General features: G+C 36.3%; 1 protein-coding gene and 1 long non-coding RNA gene across 3 annotated transcripts in view; one reads left to right on the forward strand and one right to left on the reverse strand.

The window, feature by feature from the left end:
• The window catches only part of tmem120a (transmembrane protein 120A), a 33,051-nt gene extending 20,970 nt beyond the window's left edge, over positions 1 to 12,081 (reverse strand). The window contains exons 1-2 of the mRNA XM_039756773.1: positions 11,918 to 12,081; positions 5,936 to 6,054 (exon numbers count right to left, since the gene is read on the reverse strand). Of these exons, the coding sequence (XP_039612707.1) occupies positions 5,936 to 6,054; positions 11,918 to 11,992 (194 nt within the window). The 5' untranslated portion in view covers positions 11,993 to 12,081. The remainder of the gene's footprint in view (positions 1 to 5,935; positions 6,055 to 11,917) is intronic.
• The window catches only part of LOC120531393, a 32,093-nt gene continuing 21,314 nt past the window's right edge, over positions 11,492 to 22,270 (forward strand). For both annotated transcript variants that reach the window (XR_005634098.1, XR_005634099.1), the window contains exon 1: positions 11,492 to 11,607. This is a non-coding gene — a long non-coding RNA (uncharacterized LOC120531393). The remainder of the gene's footprint in view (positions 11,608 to 22,270) is intronic.

Genomic DNA, 22,270 nt, shown 5'->3' on the forward strand with positions numbered 1-22,270 from the left:
CCTGACATGACTGCTTTATTCTCAATTATCATTGTGATTTTTTTAAAGGTTAATTGAGGAAAAGAGAAATCAAAATAATGTATTTATAAAGTTAGCAGAATGCAATTAGAGTGAAGTAATAAAAAGCTTGAATTAAATCAATGTTGCATTTAGCATTTATTAAAGACTTTTAAAATCAAAACCCAAGCAAATCAATATAAGGAACTTCTTACACAAGTTACTTACTACCCAATTAATAGAGTAAATATACAGTACAATACAAAGAAAGCTGAAAATGAACAGTCTTTAATCACTTTATATACTGTAGTACTCTTCATATAAATCACTGTTGTAAGGCCAAATAAAAAGGCTTTCTGTATAGTTCATCAGGCACACTGCACATATGGTGGAATCTTTAAGTATATCTTTCCAAACCTCAATAAAGTTATACTCTTGTTGCTTTATTATCATTTTTAAAATCAACAGAATTTCATACAAGGGCAATTGACTCAGATTCTGGATGCTAGTTAAGGGGAGTAAGCCTTTTAAGATTTATATCGATGGAATTTGCAAGTGTAACTAACAACTCGATCTGCAACTCAATTATATCTGCCATAAAAAAAAAGTCTTCAGGAAAAAGGCCCGAAAAAAACAACCCATTTGTGGTTTTACTAGAAGTTGAAGAAAACTTATTAGCCCACCCTTCAAAATACCTTGCTAAGAAATACATGCATATTCTTGCATTATACTATTAAATCAAATATTTGTATAAAATTTACAAATTTATATGGCAAAATGTTATGCATTTCAAAGTAAACCACAATAATGATTTAGATAAAGTACTGTATAAAAGTTTTTGTTTGCTGGCACCATTTACAAAAAAAAAAAAACAGTCAGCCGTACCAGGATTCATTCTGTTGTGTCACCTGGAAGAACTTGTTACTGTGATGCTTGGAATCATCCTGGGCAAATTGGACAGCAGAGGAAAAGGTGTTTGGTGCTTCTTCCAGAAGCTGATCATGTTGATGATGTCTGTTTCCTCAATGAAAAAATCTTTTTTGCCACCATATTACCAGTAAAGAACTTGGGTACCTTTCATAATTAAAAGATTTATATTACTAATTACTGATTTTTATTTCATAATTTTAAATAATTTAACTTTTACCTCTACTGTGATGGCATAGCTAACCCAAATATTGCTAGTTTAAATTCTAGAAAGCTACCCTGCTATACTGCTAGTAACTTTATAATACTTCTTCTATAAGAAAGTATACTGAGGTGCATTAATGTTGTTACATAAACAGTACATTAACTAACAGTAAGGGCCAATGTCTGATTTTGTGAAGAAAAAAAACTGCATCAAAATGACAAGACATTTTTAACAACATTAAAGGATTTTGAGGTTTAAATAACGTCTACAGATAGATCAGAAAGACCAGAGCAGGAAGGAAAACTTTTTTTTTTTTTGTTGAACTTCCCTTGTATTTTGCTGCTTTTTGTTCTTTTGCCCGTCCATGTGTTCCTTCAGTTTTGTTGAGGTCTGATGCAGCCAAGCAATACTGTTCCATCTGCAGCCTTCTCCTGAAAGTAGATCTTAATTGAGTTTGCAGTGGGTTTGTTGTTGTTATCAAACTGAAAGATGACTTTTTGCAAAAAAGTTGATTTCCTGAAGGTTATTTAATGAGGAATGCATTGCTCTTTTCTTATCAGCCATCAGTCCATTGAGTATTACCATATCTGTTACACTACTGGCTGAAATACACCAGAGACCATAACATAGACTCCACTGTGCTTCACAAAAGGCTGGAGAGAAGTATCAATGTACTGGAGTCTTCGTGAAAAAAAGTTTGAATTTGGCCTTTCTGACACTTCATACTTTATGCACTTTTGCATACAGTTCAACTTGTTGCCTTTATGCAAGAATGATTTCCTAGCTGCAACACACTCTGCCAGATAATTTATTTTAAGACATCTTTATAAGGTCAAAGCATTTATTTTGTTACCAAACGATGAACAAGCACTTTACTAATCTCCTTATATCCTATAAGAAAATTACATTTAAAGTACTGTTTAACAGATTCTGACAGCTTTTTGCATCTTTAACTGTGCTTTTTGTCCTTGACTTGTCCAGTTTCTTCAGATGTCTATATCATAGTTTGAATGCCACATCACAAAAATTTTATTTGGTCTATAGCCTAGACCAGCGATTCCCAACTTTTTTTCTTTCCCGTACCCCTTGATTAGGCTTTTCATTTACGAGTACCCTGTCTCTTTGTTACCCCCACCCATCCCTCAAAAAAGTTTTTTTTTTTTTGTTGTTTTTAAATTTTCTTAGGTTAGCTAAATAATCAAACAACTTAAATTAACCTAATGACATTTATAGGCTTTTATTTTTGATTTTACATTTTACAATTTATTTCATTTTTTTTATAATAGCAGCCTAACATAAGATCAAAACAAATAAAAACAGCATTAAAATAAATTTTACCCACATTAACTGTGATTAAAATACATAATTATTCATCTTGATATACAAATCTTCCAATGTGGCTCTTAATAATTTTAGTGCGATCATTGAGCTTGTTTCATGGATCAGAATTTTTTAAAATCAGGTTCAAATGAAGATGGATATAACCTCAAATCAGGAGCTGCGGTAAGCTTATTGAGATATTTATTTTTAATATATGCATAAGACGAGAATGCTCTTTTGACAAGCTCTGTGGTTGTAAAAGGTAATAAATATTTTATTGCTTTATCACCGAGTTCTTGGTACTCTTTTTTCACTGCTGTCCAGAAGTCAAGGGCAATTTTTTTTAAATCAGATTGTTAAGAAGAATCAATCGAAAGTTCAATAAATTTTTCTGTTTCAGAAACTGACATTTTTTCGGCTTGTTGAAAAAACAATTCCTTGAATGGATTTAAAATCCAGTTACCTTCACTATTTTGTTTCGGAAAATACTGTCTGAACGACACCTTAAGTCTTTTTAAGTGAGCTATTATACTACTTTTTACTACTTTTGACAATTTCAGCTCATTCTCAGATAAGAAACTGTGAAGTGTCTCAAAAACTTCACACATGGTCTTTTTTGATGCATGATTCCCAAAAATCCAATTTCTTGATCATAGACTCGATTTTGTCAGACACCTTAAAGATGGTTATGGAACTGTTCTGTAATTCGAGTTTAGTTTATTTATTTCTGAAAAAATATCAGAGAAGTATGCAAGCTGTTGAAGCCATTCACTTTCATGAAGCTTAGAGATCAACTCAAAAGGATGGTCTTAAAAAAAACTTGAACTTCAAGTCTAAATTCAAAAAAATCTTGTCCTCATGAAAGCCACCTCACTTCTGTGTGCAAAAGTAAAGTAGTATGGAGGCTGTCCATCTCGTCATATAAAGATTTGAATAGTCTGGCGTTTGTTGAATTGGTCTTAATACAATTAACAACTTTGACAGATTGAATGAGCACTTCCTTCAATGAATCTGGTAGGGGTTTGGATGCTAGGCTTTGTGTCTGTGAATACAGCAATGACTCCAGGCTACATGGGGAGACACTTCTTTGATGCGACTGCGTAAACCTGACAGCCACACACAGATTTTCCACCATCCGCGCAAACACCACAGCAATTGGCCCAATCCATTTCTTTTTCCCAGAAAGAACACTGAATGAAATTAAATATGTCCTCAACTTTACAACTTTTAGTGAGAGGATAGCATAGTAAAAAATTGTCTTCAAGCATGTTATCATTTAAATATCTTGCAATAACAAGCAAAACAGACAGACTGGAAACATCAGTGCTTTCATCCACCTGTACTGAAAAGAAGGGGCTCCTTTTTATTCTTTCAATTATTGTAGATTCAATGTCGACAGACATGTTCTTAATTCTCTGAGAAACTGCATTGTTTAAGAAGGGAATATTGCTAATTTTTCGGACATGGTCTTCACCGAATATGCATTGAACAGCATCTTTTATACAAGGAGATATCAAATTTTCAGCGATAGTATGATTTTTACCGTTTTTAGTAATACGGTAAGTTATTCTGTACAATGCTTCAACCGCATTCTCACTGACTTTGTTTGCAGATAAGAAACAGGAAGTTAGACTAGGGCCATTTGATAGTCGCTGGAAAAAAGTAACATCTTTTTGATTTATAAATTGGATGTTTCGTCTCTAAATGGTGCATCAATAAAGATGGTTTCATGCTACCATTAGACAATATCTCTCCACAAACAACGCACAGTGGTTTTGGACAGTCTTCATCTTCCGTGAATGAAAATCCATATCTCAAGTATTCAACAGAATATTTTCTCTTCTTTAGTGGAGCACTGATGTTTTGAGTATTTTTAATAGTGTTAGCTTTATCTCTTGCAAGAACAGGCCTATCAGTCGCTGCACCCTGGTCCCCTTCCACTTGTAAATCATCATACTGCTTCGAAGTACTTGCAGCTGCCGAATCAGCAGGTTGAATTTCAATACTAACTGCAGCTCTCTTAAGAGTTCTAGTTTTCAAACACTTCTCAATTTTATGCACAAAACAATATCAATAGAAACTCACTCAAAACAATAATTAATAGCTAAACACCTCAAATTAAGCACTCTTAAAAAAAGGAACGATCTATGCCTATTAATACATGTTACTCACTTGACACCCAATCGAACACTAAAATGATGGGCCGCTTTAAATCACAGTGGCAGTACTGGCAAAGAGGGGGAGGACACATACGCAATCGCATGATACGACTAGTGGTGGGCAGGTCTAGTGACAACTTTCACATAAATCTCTCTTTGTAAACCAAAACTATATAACTTTGTTTTTGTGTTTTTATCTTAACTCCTTTTTTTTGGCGTTTTCTGCCACTACCAATATTATTGGGAACCACTGGCCTAGACTATAGCTTTACTGATACAAAACTGTCTGTCAATTGTACTAGTTTAGCCATTTACAAAACTGTAATTGGGGCACCACAGCACACTGTTCAAGACATGCACAACACTCACTGCCTTAGAAAGGCAAAGACCTCGGCCATCCAGTACAGTTGCTTTTCTCACTCCTTCCTTCTAGCAAACTGTATAGGACCATCAGCAATTATATATTTTTCATTTGTACAGGTGAAAACTGTTGGCTACCTTTTATTTCAGAATTCAGTTGATGCCCCCACCCTGGGCAGCTCCTGATAGCCCTTCTTGTGTATGTACTATATGCAAATCCACAAGGTTGAAATCAACCCAAATTTTGCACAGATTCCCCATTTCTAGAGAGGAATATCAAAAGCTATGCTTCATTCCAAAATTCAGTTAGTGCCCTTGCCTCAGGCAGTGCTATGTACCCCTGTTAATTGTAAAAAAAAATATGCTACATGCTATATATACTTTGTGTCTGGTTTTGTTGGTAGTGTCATATTATTGTCACTGCTCAAAGGAGACATGCAAGAATTTTATCGTATACACATGACAATAAACTTGAACTCATACTGGTTTTGCTCTAGACATCTCACAAAATATCAACATGTTTCTGGAAAACACAAGAAATTCTTGCTGTGTTTTATTATATTAATGTTTGCTTGTTTGTTTTTATTCCAATGCAACTGTAGTCTTTTCATATAGTGATAAACAATTACTACCTAGATAACTAACTTTAAAATAATTTTCTTGTGTAGCCTAGAATGATTGCACAGCACTACATAGATTACTGTAAAGTTTTATAGACTTCAGCTATCGTTTATAACTATTACTCCAAAAAATTAAATATTATTATTATCATTGGGATAATATTACTTAAGAGATGCATTTCAAAGCAAAATGCAAAACATAAAGAAGCATGAACATTTTTAAGTTATTCATTTTATAACATATGGAGAAATATTTTATTACATATTAACTTAATTAGGAAAATAAGTTATTTCACTTAAAAAAATAAAATCAGCTGTGACAGTTATTAGTCTAATTTAACACTTACGATTTTAATGCAGTTGAAAGCTCCTTAAGTTTCTTTTTCTGCCGAGTAATTGTCGCCAGACATTGTTCCTGCAGTTTTGTAACTTCACTGAGGTTCTTCTTATATAGACGATGAGTCTCCTAAAAACAACAGCATATTAATAAATACTTTTAGAGAGGTGAAATTGAGTCATTGGGATTTTTAGCAAATTATGAACACTTTAGTGGTGTCTTGTTGCATTTACTCCCCCAAGGAACTGTCAGCAATATCATTTATGCAAATGTCTATTTTTTACTAAACCTGCCTAATCTAGTCCTGACCATAGGCATCAGCAACACCAGCTACAATCTGAAGCCAACACTGGACAAGGTGCCAGTCTTGTTGCAGGGCTCACCCGCACATACAACCACATTCACTCATAGAAGGACAATTTAGAGTTACCAGTACATCTTTTATGCCCTCCTTTGGGCTGCAAGCGGAAAAATTGGGTACCCAAAGGAAAATACTGTATATATATGTATATGGACTTAGGCAAGTTTCAAAGCTAGGACTTTCTAGCTGTGAGCACTAACCACAATGCCACAGCATGGTCCACCACTTATACAGTGTTTTATATATTACAAAGTAATGTGCTAAAATAATGCTTACTATTAAAAACCCTACATACTGTACATTTCTATGACTAAGAAAGCGTGCAGTAATTCTAGAGGGTGCTGAAGACTATCCTGGCAGTGTCAGTCAAAGAAAAAGGAATCTGTCCAGGATGGGATGCCAGTTATTCACAGAGCACATGCATGCACACACCTGTGCTCACTCCTAGAAGACTGATGCTGGATCACCAATTACCTACCTAACACATTTTGCCTTTGTGATATGAGAGGAAGCCAAAGTATCAAATGAAAGCCTGCACAAACAAGGACAGAATGTGTAAACACCACACATTCAGTGACCATTTTAGGATTCAAACCCTGATTCCTGGTAATGTAAGCCACTGCTGCAAAACAACACAACACAATGCTACTCCTCAGTCAAATCCATCCATCCATTCACCTATCCATTTTCTTAAGCCGTTTATCCAGGCCAGGGTTGAGGTGAAGCTGGAGCCTGTCCCAGAAGTCCCTGGGCACAAGGCAGGAACAACTTCTGGACGGTGCATCAGTTCATCGTTTCACTAAACATTTTACAGTTTTACTTGTTATTTTCTTATATCAAAATCCTTTCAGACAATGACTCGGAAGGCTTCTGCAAGTATCAAGGAAATATTGGCAACTCTTACATCAAAAACTTTAGTCTGGCTGAATCCATAAAAAAATGTATAGGTTACCCCAGACATCACACTTAAGACACTATTGAAGACAGCGTTTTTCCAGTTTAAAAATCAATTTCTTAATATACAGGATATACAAAGGCTAGTTCATTTATTTGTATCAAGCAAATTTGAATTTTGTAATCCTTTACTGTCCACTATTCTACTCTACAGTGAGCACTTACTCTTCGTCTCCTCTATCTGGGGTAACAGGCAGTTAGCAGTCCCCAAGGCCTGCAGTGTTGTGCAGTATTTTTTTGCCCTCTTCCCAGTCTAGGATCTAACAGGCTTGTATGCCAGGCAATGAAAGAGCAATCTTATAAGTATCATTACTATACAGGCTTGATGTCTATCTGGTAATCAAATAATCTTCTCTCTGCCATAATGCAAGTCTACGTTTTTTGCTAGGCTCTTCTTCATTTGGTATGGGATCATTCCAAAATTTTCCCCAATATACTCCATAGAGCAATGGCCAGTCTGCCTCTTATTTTGGTAGTCATTGTCATGTCTGACTGACATAGGTTACCTGCTGTCAATAGATAACTATATTTTTGTTTGGGTTTGGTCAATTTTATTGACTCTGTTAAATACAATCATTGAAAGACAGATGCAGCATTGCCAATACAAGAGTCTGTGTTTACATTGTTTGAAATTTTAGTGCTCAAGTATGTGAAATAGTTTTTTCTAGTTATTTGTTTAAACACATGGACTGCTTGCAATCATGCTTCTATATTCACGATATTAATTTATTCTGTATTGAAGCATAATACCTTATTTCTAGCTTCGGTGCTCTGTTCTGAGTAATAATTTGTATTGTCCCCTCATGACCTGCCAATATAATTATAACTAAGAAATATGACATTAATTAACCTGTTCATGAGTCTGTACATTTAGTTTAAAGGTAGTTTTAAAATATTCTGTTTACAAAATTAGACATAAATGTTTTTGTTTCCCATTTCTTCTGCCTTTAATTTACAGAATCTAATGACAATAGAGTATTCCTGAATGTATACTATAATCATAAGGCATCTTAAATTTTCATGAATAAAAAAAACTGCAGAAACATGAAAAGCCCTTAGTTGTAGAGCTCCCAAACTCTGAAATGCTCTTCTTGCCAATATAACAGATGTCCAATCAATTTAAACACCAAAAGCAAGGTTGAGAAACCATCATTTTAAGGACAGTTTAATAATGTTAGAACTGCTGAAGTAGCTGTTCAAGTTTTTTTCCTTAATTGTGGCAAACATTAATATTGGCTTTTACAAATTATTAGTCGATCTGGGTTTTTTCCCCTGTTTTGGTTTACTTTGATGGCACCAGGAGTTGCTGCTACTTTTTTAAAGCTTTTGAATGTTACCACAAAATGGATGGGGGAAGTACAGCATCACAAGTAACGTCTCAATCGTAAACCTTTTCAGTAGCCTAACAAAATAACTACACACGGTACACTGCAGAAAGCCTAGGGGATAGTCTGGCCACCAGATGGCCTAGTGCAAAAAGACCATGGACTGCGGATTGTTGGTCTCAAAAGATTATTTTCTCTAAGAGTGTGAAAGCCTGAAGTGTTATTTTCCTCTACTTATTATTAAGCTGGCTTAGTTTAATATGTTTATCCTTTATTCCTAATTTTCATCAATATGTGAATTTTAAGAAGTTCATTTATGTTATTTCATTACAGTATAGCATGTAGACCTTAAAAACAAGAAACATGCTATATAAAATAATGGAAGTACATTTAATTATAATAGCATGATGTAACTACCAGTTTATTTTAATATGTGCTCAGATTTAACTGATTGAGTTTCTCATGGAACATTGTAATATTGAGAAAGCTGAATCCTAAAAAAATTCAAATCAATATAAAGTGAATACATTTTTAAAAAATACTCAAGAAAGTTTATTACTTTTGAGCAATAAGAAGCTTTCAAAGTATAACATCACAGGAGTTTTACATGGTAACAGAACTTCTAAAATACAATATGAAAATTATCTAAGATCTTCCAGGTGGATCTGGTGCAAACACTGAATTTTAGCAAACCCTTACCCTCCAAACCAAAATAAGAAAAACGTTTTATTCAATTGTTAGTCAATAAAGTTGATTTTATTATATCAGAATATCACTTAATATTGCCATGCATAAGAAATACATTACCAATATAACATTTTTAGTGTAAAAATTCTGATAGGGTTTGGAGTATTTCCCTTTCAGACATACATTATTAATATTTTGTCATTATCTATCCTAAGCAATCATAAAGCATAACCCTAGGGATTCATCTGTTTAAAAGTAACATCACTCTTTTAGGCACTTAATATAAGAAGGAGACTGACATTCCATCCAGTGTTAATCCCAGTACTGAGTTTAATGGTGTCAGATCGGGCTCAGCTTCCCTGTGGTCTTATGCAAGACAAAGAAGGTTTGCTAAATACATTCAGTCCAATTTATGATGTTAACCAGGGACAACAAAATTAATTGATCCAGTATGTATATTAATTTGCTTATTAGGCAAAGACAACCAAAGATTCCAATACAGAATTCTTTTTTTAGTACATTCAACATCTCCTTCTCAAATCTGAGATGAAAGTAACCTTTTTATTTTCAGCCAAAATCCTTTATACATCTTTTTTTCTTTCATTATTTTGTTTGCCAATTTCGTTTAGGATTTTAGACTTTTTTAGGTAAACAAAATTATCAGTGAACTCTGAGAGCTATGTTTGTCCATATTGTAAAATTCCAGACAAAAAAAAGAAAACCTTAACCTATATCCGATTGGTTACTTACTTCAACCTGAATATGCTGCACAAACTATGAGATTCCATATGCATTTTGTTTCAGTATATGAGTGCAGGTGATAAAATCAGCGTAGTGGCTCCTGATGATTCCAACTGCATGGGAAGTGACACTTTAATGTAGGATATGAAAAGTTCCACTAATACTGATCATGCCTTTCCCTACAACAACATAATTAAAAACTGCATTCAAAAAAGTTATGAACATAAATTAACAATACTCACTCACCATGAGCACATATTCTTTTGAGGCTAGATCAGCTAAATAATAACTGAAACCAGTAAAAGCCCAGGGTTTCTTTCACCTTTGGAGAAGAATAGGACCAAGGAGAACAACTTAACAGGCTATTTTAATCTTCAGCTCTGTATAAGACAATGCTAGATAGCACTGTTTAAAAACTGTTTTTGATGATCTTATTATTTAAGTATTTAACAATATGAAGCTAGTTACTGTCACAAAAAAGGCCTTATACACAATAACCTTTTTGCTGGATTTCTGTTAATTTGTGTTTAGTTGTCTGTCTGTTCACTAGAGAACCAAAAATACCAGCCTCAGCTGTGCAATAATGTTTGTTCGTTATAATAATTCCCATTCTATCTCCAAAATCACACAGGAAAATTATGTATATACTTGGTTCAGCCCTTACCTTTCTTATGATTTTATCATAAACTGCTCCAAATAATTGCACTAGTATTTAATTATACAGCTATGTTTGTTCCTCACGTATGAAGTGGATGTACATTTCAACTTCTTTTACAGGCAACCCATTCATGTTTTTTGTATTTTATATTTATTTTTACACTTGATTTCCAAACTGCGTTATTCAGTTCAGGGTCACGGGCGTCAGGGGGATTTCATACTTAATGCCACCAGGACAGAAATAATCGATCCTTGAAGGGGCAACAAGACAGTTTATCTAGGAGCCCATTCAAGCACACATCTTGATTATCTCAATTTAGAATAAACCAAAAACACAACTTTCGGATCTGTAAAAAAAAAACAAAAAAAACTGAGCTTGCAAGTTCTAAACTATCAGAGACTGGATATATAATATATTTCGAATACATGACAGCTGAATCTCCGAAGCAGCTTTCTAGTGATAAATCTACGTTATTCTTACACATATTACAGTAGTAAATATTCTGTTCTAAACATCTTAATAGTTTACAGAACTCGGGTGATTGGACCGTGTTAGCCATTATGGATGTTGTGAGAAGTTAATTTATGTAAACTAAATCAGAACCAGAAAACTTTATTAATCCCGAAGGAAGTTACTTAAGTACTGTGATGTACTTTTTAAGGCGTTGTGGAAACTTTCCTAGTGTGACACCATGTAGATATATATTAAACAGACAATTTGGCAACACAAAACGTTGTAAGGGGGTAAAAGGTACATAAAGCACCGCCAGTCCTCACAGGCTATTTTTCTTGACGCCCTGAACGACACGTGACACAGTTTGAGACCTCACTGGATCTCGAACCACTACGTATTTCTTTAAATCGCAACAACTACTTGGACAATTGTAGTCATTCAGGATCGTCAGCTTTCAGTATTGCCACCAAACGTGAGATGAACAACTTCTGTCATCGTATTCGGTACGTGATGCTTTTATGTGCTCTTATTAATCATTACAACGTGTCGGCTGACTTTTAGACAAGGCGTGATCACAACTCCCATGTCGAGCCTCCTTCACAAGACAATCTTACGCGCAAAAGAGAAGAAAGACAACCAAATATCTGCGGCGACCAGAGAGTCCACTTTTAACACATTACTGATTTTCTATGTACTGACTGTACATAGCAAAACAAAAACAAAGACCTGTTGCAGTCAAGAACCTTTCGCTTAAGTGAACACTGATGAAAGAAGGGCGTGGACTTCCTGTCTTCTATGTAAACAGCTGCTCACCTGTATCTGTTGAAATTCTTTCTGCAGGCCATCCCATTCCTGGAAACAGTCGTTCACACTAGGAACCACTGACATATTCTACACTCGCCACTCACGACCAGTTCCGCGTGTACTTCAAGAACACGATCACTGCTTGACCCGCCCAAAAGCGCCTTATCAAATCAAGGAGGATGGCATCGTCGCGACGTCTGGCCCCGCCCTTGATTTAGACCAATCCGCGTTGAGGACGGGCAACGTGGCGTGGAGACTTGAACTCTATTCTCTGACGAGTCGTTTCTTTTGGGAATAAAGGCAACAGCCTTGCTTAGAAAAGGGAAGATAAGGTATTTGCATAAGTGTTGGGTATGCACCAAATAGAAGAAGTTATATCAACGGAAACGGAACCAATTGCGAAACCAGGTTATGTCAGTGTCACAACTTATTATGAGACCACATACTGTTTAGGTCGAATTGCGAAATCAAATACATTTATTAAAGAAAGACAATATATAGCACGTTCAAGTATAAAATATGAGCATGGTTAGCAGCATTAGTGTCGGTGTGTATATAATATAATGGAGGATTTATCTTGTTCATTTTACATTTTAAATTTCTCCAGGCAAGGTACAGGTGGAAGCAGGTTGCTTTTAGTTATGCAGGTAGTATGGGCTCGTGGTGAAAGGAGTACACTGTCTACAACGTGGCTACGTCAATCTTCAGGCCTTGCATATTGCGTGCTCCTGTCCTGAACATGAAGAAGAAACGAAATGTAACTAGTTGTATCCCAAATGTTGTAAGCCGCTTTGGATATAGGCGTCGGCCAAATATTGTAAATAAATGTAAACGTAAACATTCCACTTACTGCAGCAGGCCAGTGTTTCTGTTGTAAAATCGTATATAGGCCAGTGCATTAAGTCTTGGAGGTTCACAGTAGCAGCAGCATGTTTGTATTACTGCCAATCTAACAAACAGAGTTTGATTTATGCTTCTAAATAAGCCCTTAATTAGACTACTTATTTTTATCTTCGTGGATTCATAATTAATCATAGAATAAAACTGAGCAATATGCATACTGCTGTTCTGCTTTGATATAAATTTGATCATTCATTTTAAAAAGCATATATTTTGCAAGTAGTAAATACAATGTGTTAGATAATTTATAGGACAAACTGTGATTTACAGATGTTACTAAATCACAAGTTGTAAGATGAATTACCTAAACTTGTTGATCTTAAGAATCACCTTAATGATGACATGAATATGTACAGCACAACTGAATAACTTTTATGCAAATGGGCAAGAGTTACATCAGGTAAGCTAAGTTTATTTTCTTTAACATAAAATGAAGGTATATATTTTATTACATTCACTTTTCACATGGTGCCAGAAACTGGAAACATTTTGCCTGTCGTTTGGACGTGCAAGTAAGAATTTCACTGTTCCTGATTAATTTAAAACTATAATTACTACAGTTGTGCCTATTTTACAAACTCTTCAAATGGAATGAGAAATACATACAAGAATACTGAGTAACTATAGAGTAAAGATTTGTCAGAAACTCATCTTATTGGATATACTGTATATACAAGTCTTAGTCCTTCTTTATCTGTCTTTATGTTTAAGAAACAAAACTTAATGGCAAATCACAATCTATAATCAAATGAAAATAATATACCAATTATAATAATGTATTATAAATGATACTCAAGAAAACTTGGCACTATACATTATAAAGGTTTGGGGCAGCCACCCATATATTATATCCCAGCTGCAAAAGTTTTGAAATAATTGAACAGAGATGTTCACAAGACTGAGTCCAAAACAGAACTGCATATTTAGAGGTAAGATGGCGGTTTTAAGGGCTGGGGAAGGAAATTATGTAATCTACGCCGGAACTGGAAGTGATGTCATCAGAGGTGGCAGAGTCGGAAATGATGTCATCATGCCGGAACATGGCGAGATTTCCCTGGTATGGTCTACAAGAAACAGAGAGACAGTCAGCACACTCTGCCACCCCCTGGTCTGGTGTAGTATTACATTTACTCAGGCCCTTTAGCTGTCTCCTACTCACACGTGTTTGACACCCTATAACCCCTACAGCTTTCAAAAGTCTCACCAGGATTGTTAGAATACAGGATATCTCAAATATTCATTAACAAAATATGAAAAACAGCACAACTGCCAGTAGAGCATTATCTCCGGTGTCCAATCCCCGACCATGGACAAGACCAAATAGAGTTCTGCCCCATTTTGTTTAAGAGCTTTTTCCTTTGTGTTTTCCCAATATATTACCACTTTGTGTGTTTTCCTGTAAAATAAGAACACCATTTGCATAACAAACTTAGCTGCCAATTTCTGGGTGTGGAGATATGCCAGGTGCTAGAAAATGATTAATATGATATATACAATTCATAATATGTTTAAAAATTGGTCTGAAAGTGAGCGTGTTTCCTGGAAAATTGTTATTTACATACCAATAGCCAATAGGAACATTAGTAATGTATTGACTGTAATTTTAAAACAATTTAATAGTACTGTATCTTGATAAAAATGTATTTATCAAAAAGAGGAACATTTCTGTTTGTGACCAAACTTCTGAGTAACAGTGTGTTTTTATATCTCTCTATTATAAAAAAAATCTTGGGAGGGAGACGAGACGTGATATTCTCGGAAGACACTTTGACATCCTGCGAGACAAAAGGACAGCTGCTGTACAGGCTTGTAAATGATCGATGCACAGCATAACAATCAGAACATGCAGCTCACCAGCAGCAAGACAGCAGCTGATCTGACCGCATCTCCTTAGCATGTGTTCAGCGCCCTCCACCCCCTTCACAACGTGAGCAGCATTATACATCTTGCGAGAAAGAAATTTAATCACGGCCGGCATCGGAGATAAAGGATAAAGAGTAGATGACAAAGTAGAACATCGCAAAGAATTCAAAAATGTTGGCACGGTACACATGCACAGCAGGTTATAGATAATGGAAGTATGAAAATTCGAAAGTCTCCTTAAAGGAAGTACAGGCAAAGATGGCTTTTGAAGGGCACTATTTACTCCACGGCTGTATGGGAATTGCTATTTGTCGTCTCAGTCCTGTTGGGTTCCATGGATGCCACCGGGGGTTGTACGAACTAAAGGGAGACAGAGGGCCTCGCTGAGACGAGCTGGAGTCGGGAGGAAGAAGGGCAAAGCTTTTCAGAAGAGGAGTGGATACGGAAGGATTAGAGATAAAGAGAAAAAAGTGTGCTTTAGTGTGGTATATTGTGTTTTGCTTAATTGTACTGTGCATTGGCAGGGGAACAAAGGGAAAGCGTTTTCCTCTGGAAAATAAATGTGTGTCGTGCTGGACATCTGCCCAGTGTCTATCTGTGCTGGGTGTTGGGGAGCTGGTGTGCCCCCTGGTGGCCACAATATGTATATGTTGCAATCAAAGAGACAGAGAGACCATAAATCTGTGGGGTACCTGAAGGCTAACCCAGTATAATGAAAACATCGTATTGATGTGAAAATGGTGGAGCTTCCAGTCTTATGGACTCCTGGTAGGAAGAGGTGGGGCCAGGCAGGTGGGCATCGGAAGTAACGTCAGAAATGTTATGTTTCTATGAAGAGAAAAAAGCATTAGTCAACAGCACCCTCTGGTGACCTGGCGGGAAATTAGAGATATCTGAGCCCTTAAACTGTTCCCCTAAGTTCACGTGTGTGACTATATGAACAGGTGAAAAGAATTCAGGAACCTGTAGACAATGGTGGTGAGCAAAGTAGGTCACCCCTTATAATTTTGAGGCAATAAACAACAAAACAGGTGCTCATGGGATGACCTCCTTTGATAGTGTTGGGATTTTATGCCTGTACTAGTTGAAGGGTTGGGGTTAACTGCAGTCACTGGGATGATACTGTTCGCAGTCCCCCCAACCATGGTGGGGTATTACATATGTTGGATGAGACATAAAGGTGTCTCTCCGTAATGTTTGGGACAAAGACATATTTTTCCTTGATTTACTCCCTCTGCTCCAGTGTTTGAAATACAAATCAAACAATTGAGACATGATTAAAATTTACATTGCAGACTAGAATTGAAGGGTATTTGAATACTTTTCGATTATACCATGTGGTCTCCTTCATGCCCTTGAGACTGTGCTGGGAGACACAGCAAGCCTTCTTGTAACAGTACGTATGGATGCGCCATCATGGAGGAGCTGGACTACCTGTGCAACCTGAATCAGTTGCAGGTATCGCTTCATGCTACCTGTAGTGACAAGTATTAAAGCTGACTAAAGCTATGCTTTGCAGTATCATGACTATATTTAATCAATGTGTATGCAGTGTCTATTTTGATCTTTGCCCAACATGTCAGTTATATTATGTATAGTAAGGCTAACAATGTTCTATTTACTGTATGTAACCCCTTATATATCTAAAAATGGCTTACACCAGTGTTTTTCAACCGGGGTTCCATGAATGCTAGCCAAGGGTTCCGCCGAAAAAGTCCTAATGATATAGGACATACTGGTGGATAATTGCACAGGGTTCTGTGAGCAAGGTAACCATGCACGCAGGGTTCCACTCCAGCGAAAAGGTTGAAAAACACTGGCTTACACTAAGAAGTCTTTTTCTGCTCTCACTTGCTATCTGTCATTTTTATTTTATTCGGTACCAGGGTGGTGTAGTAAAATATCTGTGAGTCAATGCAGGTCAGAGATTCTTTATTACAGATGCACATCTATCACCCTTTTGTTATCTTGTTAGTACTCTCTGCAAAAATTTGTTGACAACATAAATGTATGTATAAACATTTAAGCATGCATACCATGCTTACACAGTTATCTTGAAATGGAAAATCAGACTTGCCATATTACATTATTGTACTATTCAATTTAATTTCTGGAACATTTCATCTCTCCCTGTGCCAATTTAGTTTTAAAGTTCTAAAGACATGGTCCAGCTTTCAAGTACAAGGGCACAGTTAATTATTTTAATGTGCCTTATGAGTTAAACTTATTTAAGACTCTGTGAAAACTGATCTTTCCATTGCCAGGCATTTAGCACAAATCTTAAGCACTTGTTGTGGTAGGGCACTATTGGTGCTGTCAGCTGTATGACAACCAAACCTGTACATTTCTGATTTTTCTACATTTTATGCCAAAAATATCTAGATGTACTTTTTAGGTGTGTTGTGGTGTTATAGACACAGGTTGATAGCATGTTTCTAGATCTCTGTTCTAGTTTTACTAGTACTTCTTGTGCTTTAGCTTTAAAAAAAAAGGCCAAGTGCGTAGGTCCTTCCAGCTGGCATATAGCCTATGCTAACAGCAATACTGTTACCATGCCTCCTCACGGTAACAACTGCCAGTAGAGAGATTATTATGTCAAAGGCTATAGCAGTTAACCTTAAACAAAACTGGCAGAAGCCAGTAGCTAACCACTGCTGTATTTGCCAAGGTAGTCGTAGTCGGGTAAAAAAACTTAAACAGTTGTGAGACTCAGCCGGACACCACCAGTCGGAAACCACATCTTTATAAAAGTATAAACAAGCACAAGGTTTCAGTCCCAAACACTACACAAAGCACACAGCAATAATCCCCCACAATGAACTTCTCTATATCTCCGTTCTTAGCCGCCTCTATTCTCCTCCTGGGAGCTTTGTCCTACTCCCACTCCCGACTCTGGCTCCCCAACTATAATGAGGTGGCACCTTTTATTTCTGCCTTGATGTGCTCCAGGTGGCTGGTGACTATCTTCCGGCAGCACTTCCTGGTGTGGCGGAAGTACTGCCCTTTGCACCGGAAGCACTCTAGGCATCTCTGGCAGGTTCATCCACCATCTTTCCAGGTGTGGCGGTAGTGACAGTTCCCCGGGTCCAACGAGGCTTAAGGCACCCCCTGGCAGTGGCCACGGTTCCTGGTTCCTAACAGGCCAGAACCTCTTTTTCCCTTTCCCGTGGTCCTCTCTTTGTCCAGGGCGGTTGCCCCCTTATGACCTGGAAGCTATCACTGTCCCTTTCCGGTCCCTCCAGGCATCCCAGCCAGGTAATGACCCCGGCATTCTGCCACACAGTGTAAAAGGGATTGATGATATATACACAAATCAATACCTCGCTCAGTAGGGGCAGTCAGTCCAACAGGTGACTCTAGACCAGGGGTCTCCAACACGTCACTCGCAGGCTACCGGCAGCTCGCTGCCCCTTTCCAAGTAGCTCGCCAAAGGATTAATGAATCCTTCATAAATTTGAAAACTTGATTAATCAAATTAGGGGTGGGCAATCCTTCCAAAAAAATCATATCACGATCCTTTTAACACAAAATCACAACCTACAATCTGAATTGCAATCTGTCTTTTCAATGTGGCATACACTTAAGAGAATATCCGGACTCAAACTCATCAAGACCTAAGTAACACTTTATTTTAAATATCAAACAAAGTTGAATTCAATTGTTCCCTCGTTCGCTAGCTAAGCAGAGTTAAGGCACACGCCTCAAAGCTGGCGAGTGAGTGAGGAAGGCCCCTCCCTCCAACCCTTGGCGTGGATCTTGGATTTGCACAAATAAATCGGTACCACAAGCGAACTATGATACATAGCGAAATGAGAGAAGTCTCAAAATCAACCGGAATATTCAAGCAAATTATAGAAAAAAACCCGATCTAAATCCATTAAGTAGTTCTCTCGTTTAAAGCGGACAGACATACAGATAGAGAGACATTGGATTTTATATATTATATATTAGTAAACCTTCAAAATAATGTGCAGTTAAAGTCTCAACACCATTCTCAGCATATCTGGAGCTTAGTAGAGCCAGATAACTATAAGAATCTTCACCAAGCAGCTTTGAAAATGTCTGCTTTGTTTGGTTGTACATACTGTAAATCTGCGAGTCTGCATTTTCTGACATGAACGCCATGAAATCAAAGTTCAGAACAATACTGACAGATGAACATTTAAATGACTCCATAAGAGTTAACCTAAGTGGCTACACTCCACCATACACCTCTCTTGTTGACTCTCTGCAGTGCCAGTCATCTCACTAACTAAAAAACACATCACACATGCAACTGGACATGTGAATACTCTTGTGAAGTGAATCTGTGACATGGAACCAAATGACAAATGAATAAGTAATATCTGTGTATTTGGAATTGCATTGTTTTGACTTGGCAGCATTCATGTTTTAATTCAGTAGTGTGAGAAAATGCATACAGACATACAGAATGCATTTGCAGGTGAACTAAATTTTTTTTGTGATGTTTTAATGCAAAATGTGAGTTGTGGACACCAACATTTTGTAAATGTTCAGGCAAAACAATCTTATTCAGTTTGTTTGGGTTAAAATAAGCTATGAGAATAAACGTTAGAAAACATGAGTAGCTCTCGGCCATTTTCATTTTGTAAAAGTAGCTCTCAGGGGAAGAAAGGTTGGAGACCCCTGCTCTAGACTGTAATCAAACTACTATCAGGGTAAGGAATTAGGTCATATTTGACACATGTAATGTAAGAATTTTGTATCAAGCAGATAAATTGGAAAGTGCTAAGCAAAATATATCAAGAGTAAAAATGGAAATACTGGGAGTTCGTGAAATCAGATTGCCAGGTTCTGGAAAGGTAGTGAGTGATAAACATACATTTGTATTCTCAGACAGATAATAACATGAAAGATGCATAGGATTGCTTATGAACGACAAGATTGTCAAATGTGTATGCTAAGCTATTGCTCAGTTCATATCTGATTCTGTAAGTAAGAATTAGTAGAAAACCTTTTAATAATTTAATATTACAAATGTATGCCCCAACAAATGATTTGAGTGATGAATAGATACTGTAGATGAATTTTACAAACGATTAGATCAAATGAAAAAATAGTGCAAATCACAGAGCATTTTCATAATTATGGGTGATTTTAATGAGAAAGTAGGCAATGTGAGAATAGATAACACAGTAGCTGCACATGGATTAGGCAAGCGTAAAGATAGTAGTGGAAAATTAATAGAATGGTGGAGTACAAAAAAAATGGTGATTTCAAACATCCAGTTCAAGCAATATCATTGAAGAAAATGGACATGGAAAAATCCTGGAGATAGGGTGTAAAATGAGATTGACTACATAATTACTGGAGAAAGATTTAAAAATGCTACACCAAGCCACAAAACATTTCCTGGTGCATATTGTAATGCTGTAACCATGTTGTAGTGGTAATAATGAAAATGAGGGTAAAATAGAGAAAATTGAAGAACAGCAAATGTCAACTCAACCTGCAAATAGAATTGTTAAGAACAAATAAAGAGTTGGAGGCTGATTATGCAGTAAAAGTTCAAAACAAACTTGATAGATTACAACTGGTCTCAGATATTGAAACTGATTGGAATAACCTTAAAATCTTTTACTAAACCTTGTGGAATAAATAGTACCAAAGAAATAAAAGAACAAATCTTCAAGCATAAAACAAAAGAGGAAAAATGAACAACAGAAAGAGATGAAGTGCTTAATAGGTTGTCACAATATACAGATGAACTGTTTTATGAGAACAGATGCCAAAAGCAGTACTCAAACATGAAATGAGAGGTCCATCTATATCAAAATCAGAAGTGGGGCAAGTTGTAAAGAATATGAAGAAGAGGAAGGCAAGAGGACCAGATTAGATAGTAAAATTGTCAGAGGTAGCTTGTGAAATTGGAATAGTTCACTTAACAAAAATATTGAGCAACATCTATGACACTGGAAAAATCCCTAATGACTTAAAAAATGTATTGAAAAACATGGGGCTCTAGAACGTGTAAATCACCAGACAATAAGTATGATGAGTCATATTATAAAGATACTTTTAAGGGTCATATTAAACAGATGGAAAGTTAAGCTAAGAAGTGAAATTTCAGAGGCGCAGTGTGGTTTTGTGAAAGGAAAAGCTACAAGAAATGCAATTTTTATTAAAAAAATGTAATTGAAAAAGAAATAGAAATGCAAAATAATACATATGTGTTTCATTAATTGCACAAAAGTATTTGATCTAGTGAAGCATGAGGGAATGTTAAACATTTTAAGAAGTCTACCACTTGATGGAAAATGCATTCAATTAGTAGTGAGTCCATACTGTGTGCAAACAGCAGGTATAAGAATTAACAATGAATTTGGAGAATGGTAGTCGATAAGAAGAGGGGTATGACAAGGATTTGTTCTTTGTTCTTTCTGAAAGTAATAAGTATAGGGGGTTTTACCAATATGTGATTTGTAGATGATACCACATTTATTGCTGCAGGGGACAAAAAGCTGCAGGAAATTTTAACTATGGGAGTAGAAGAAAGTAAGAAGATGAGACTACCATTGAACTGCAAGAAGCCAGTTAGTATGGTATTTACAAAAGACAAAGTAGTGCCAAAAGACAAGATAAAAGTAAAATCTGAAAATGTAAGGCAAATCAATCACTTTAGTTACCTGGGTGGCATGTTAATGCAAGGTGGAAGAAGTCATTGGAAAATAAAGAGGATTGCTAAAACAGTTTTTATGCAATTAAAACACACACTTATAAACCAATACATAACAATGAAAACAAAGATGAATATTCTGAGGTGTTACATTTGATCTGGCTTAATGTATGGTAGTGAAACACAGACTGTAAACAAAACATTGGAAGGTAGACTAGAGAGCTATGAGATGTGGTTTTCAGAAGAATGCTAAAAACTTTCTAGACAGACAAAAAAAAACCAAATGAACATGTGTTAAAAAGAGCACAGGTAAAAAGACATTTACTAAATAAAACATACAATAGTTAAAGTATTGGGACATATCATCAGAGTTGAAGACATTGAAAGTGTTCCAAAGTAAAATCAATGGAAAGCGAGCAAGAGGAAGGCAGAGAAACACCTTTAGTGAAAATGCTGTGAGATGGTTTGGGAATAGCATTGTTTGTAAAGAGATTTTTAGTATAAGGAAAAGAGACAGATGGAAGACCATGATTGCCAGCATCTGCTTTGGACATGGAGAGAGAGAGAAGGAGACAAAGACCTTTTACATGCTTTGTGACATTTTAAAACATCACATACCATCACATTTGGGTAGATTTACTGAGATGATTTCTCCTGGAAATATTGGCAATTGTAATTAATGATCTTCATTTGGAAGTCATGTCCCTCAATGTGAAAAGAGATTGAGAATGGAAGTACAGTACAACCCTTTCAAGACTTATCAGCAGCAAAGATTGATTTCTAAACAAGAGGGGGCCATTGAGTCCATCAAACTCATTTGGTTAGCCAGTATCTACGTTGTCCTAGTATGTTATCTAGATGAAGATGCCGCTTGGTTCTTTTTGTTATACATACCTTACATACCATACTCCAGACCAAACTGCAAAAGGTGGTGCTTTTACACTGATATGGCTAAACTTCCA

The sequence above is a fragment of the Polypterus senegalus genome, chromosome 6 (genome assembly GCF_016835505.1).
Source record: "Polypterus senegalus isolate Bchr_013 chromosome 6, ASM1683550v1, whole genome shotgun sequence".
In the NCBI taxonomy this organism is placed as follows: domain Eukaryota; kingdom Metazoa; phylum Chordata; class Cladistia; order Polypteriformes; family Polypteridae; genus Polypterus; species Polypterus senegalus.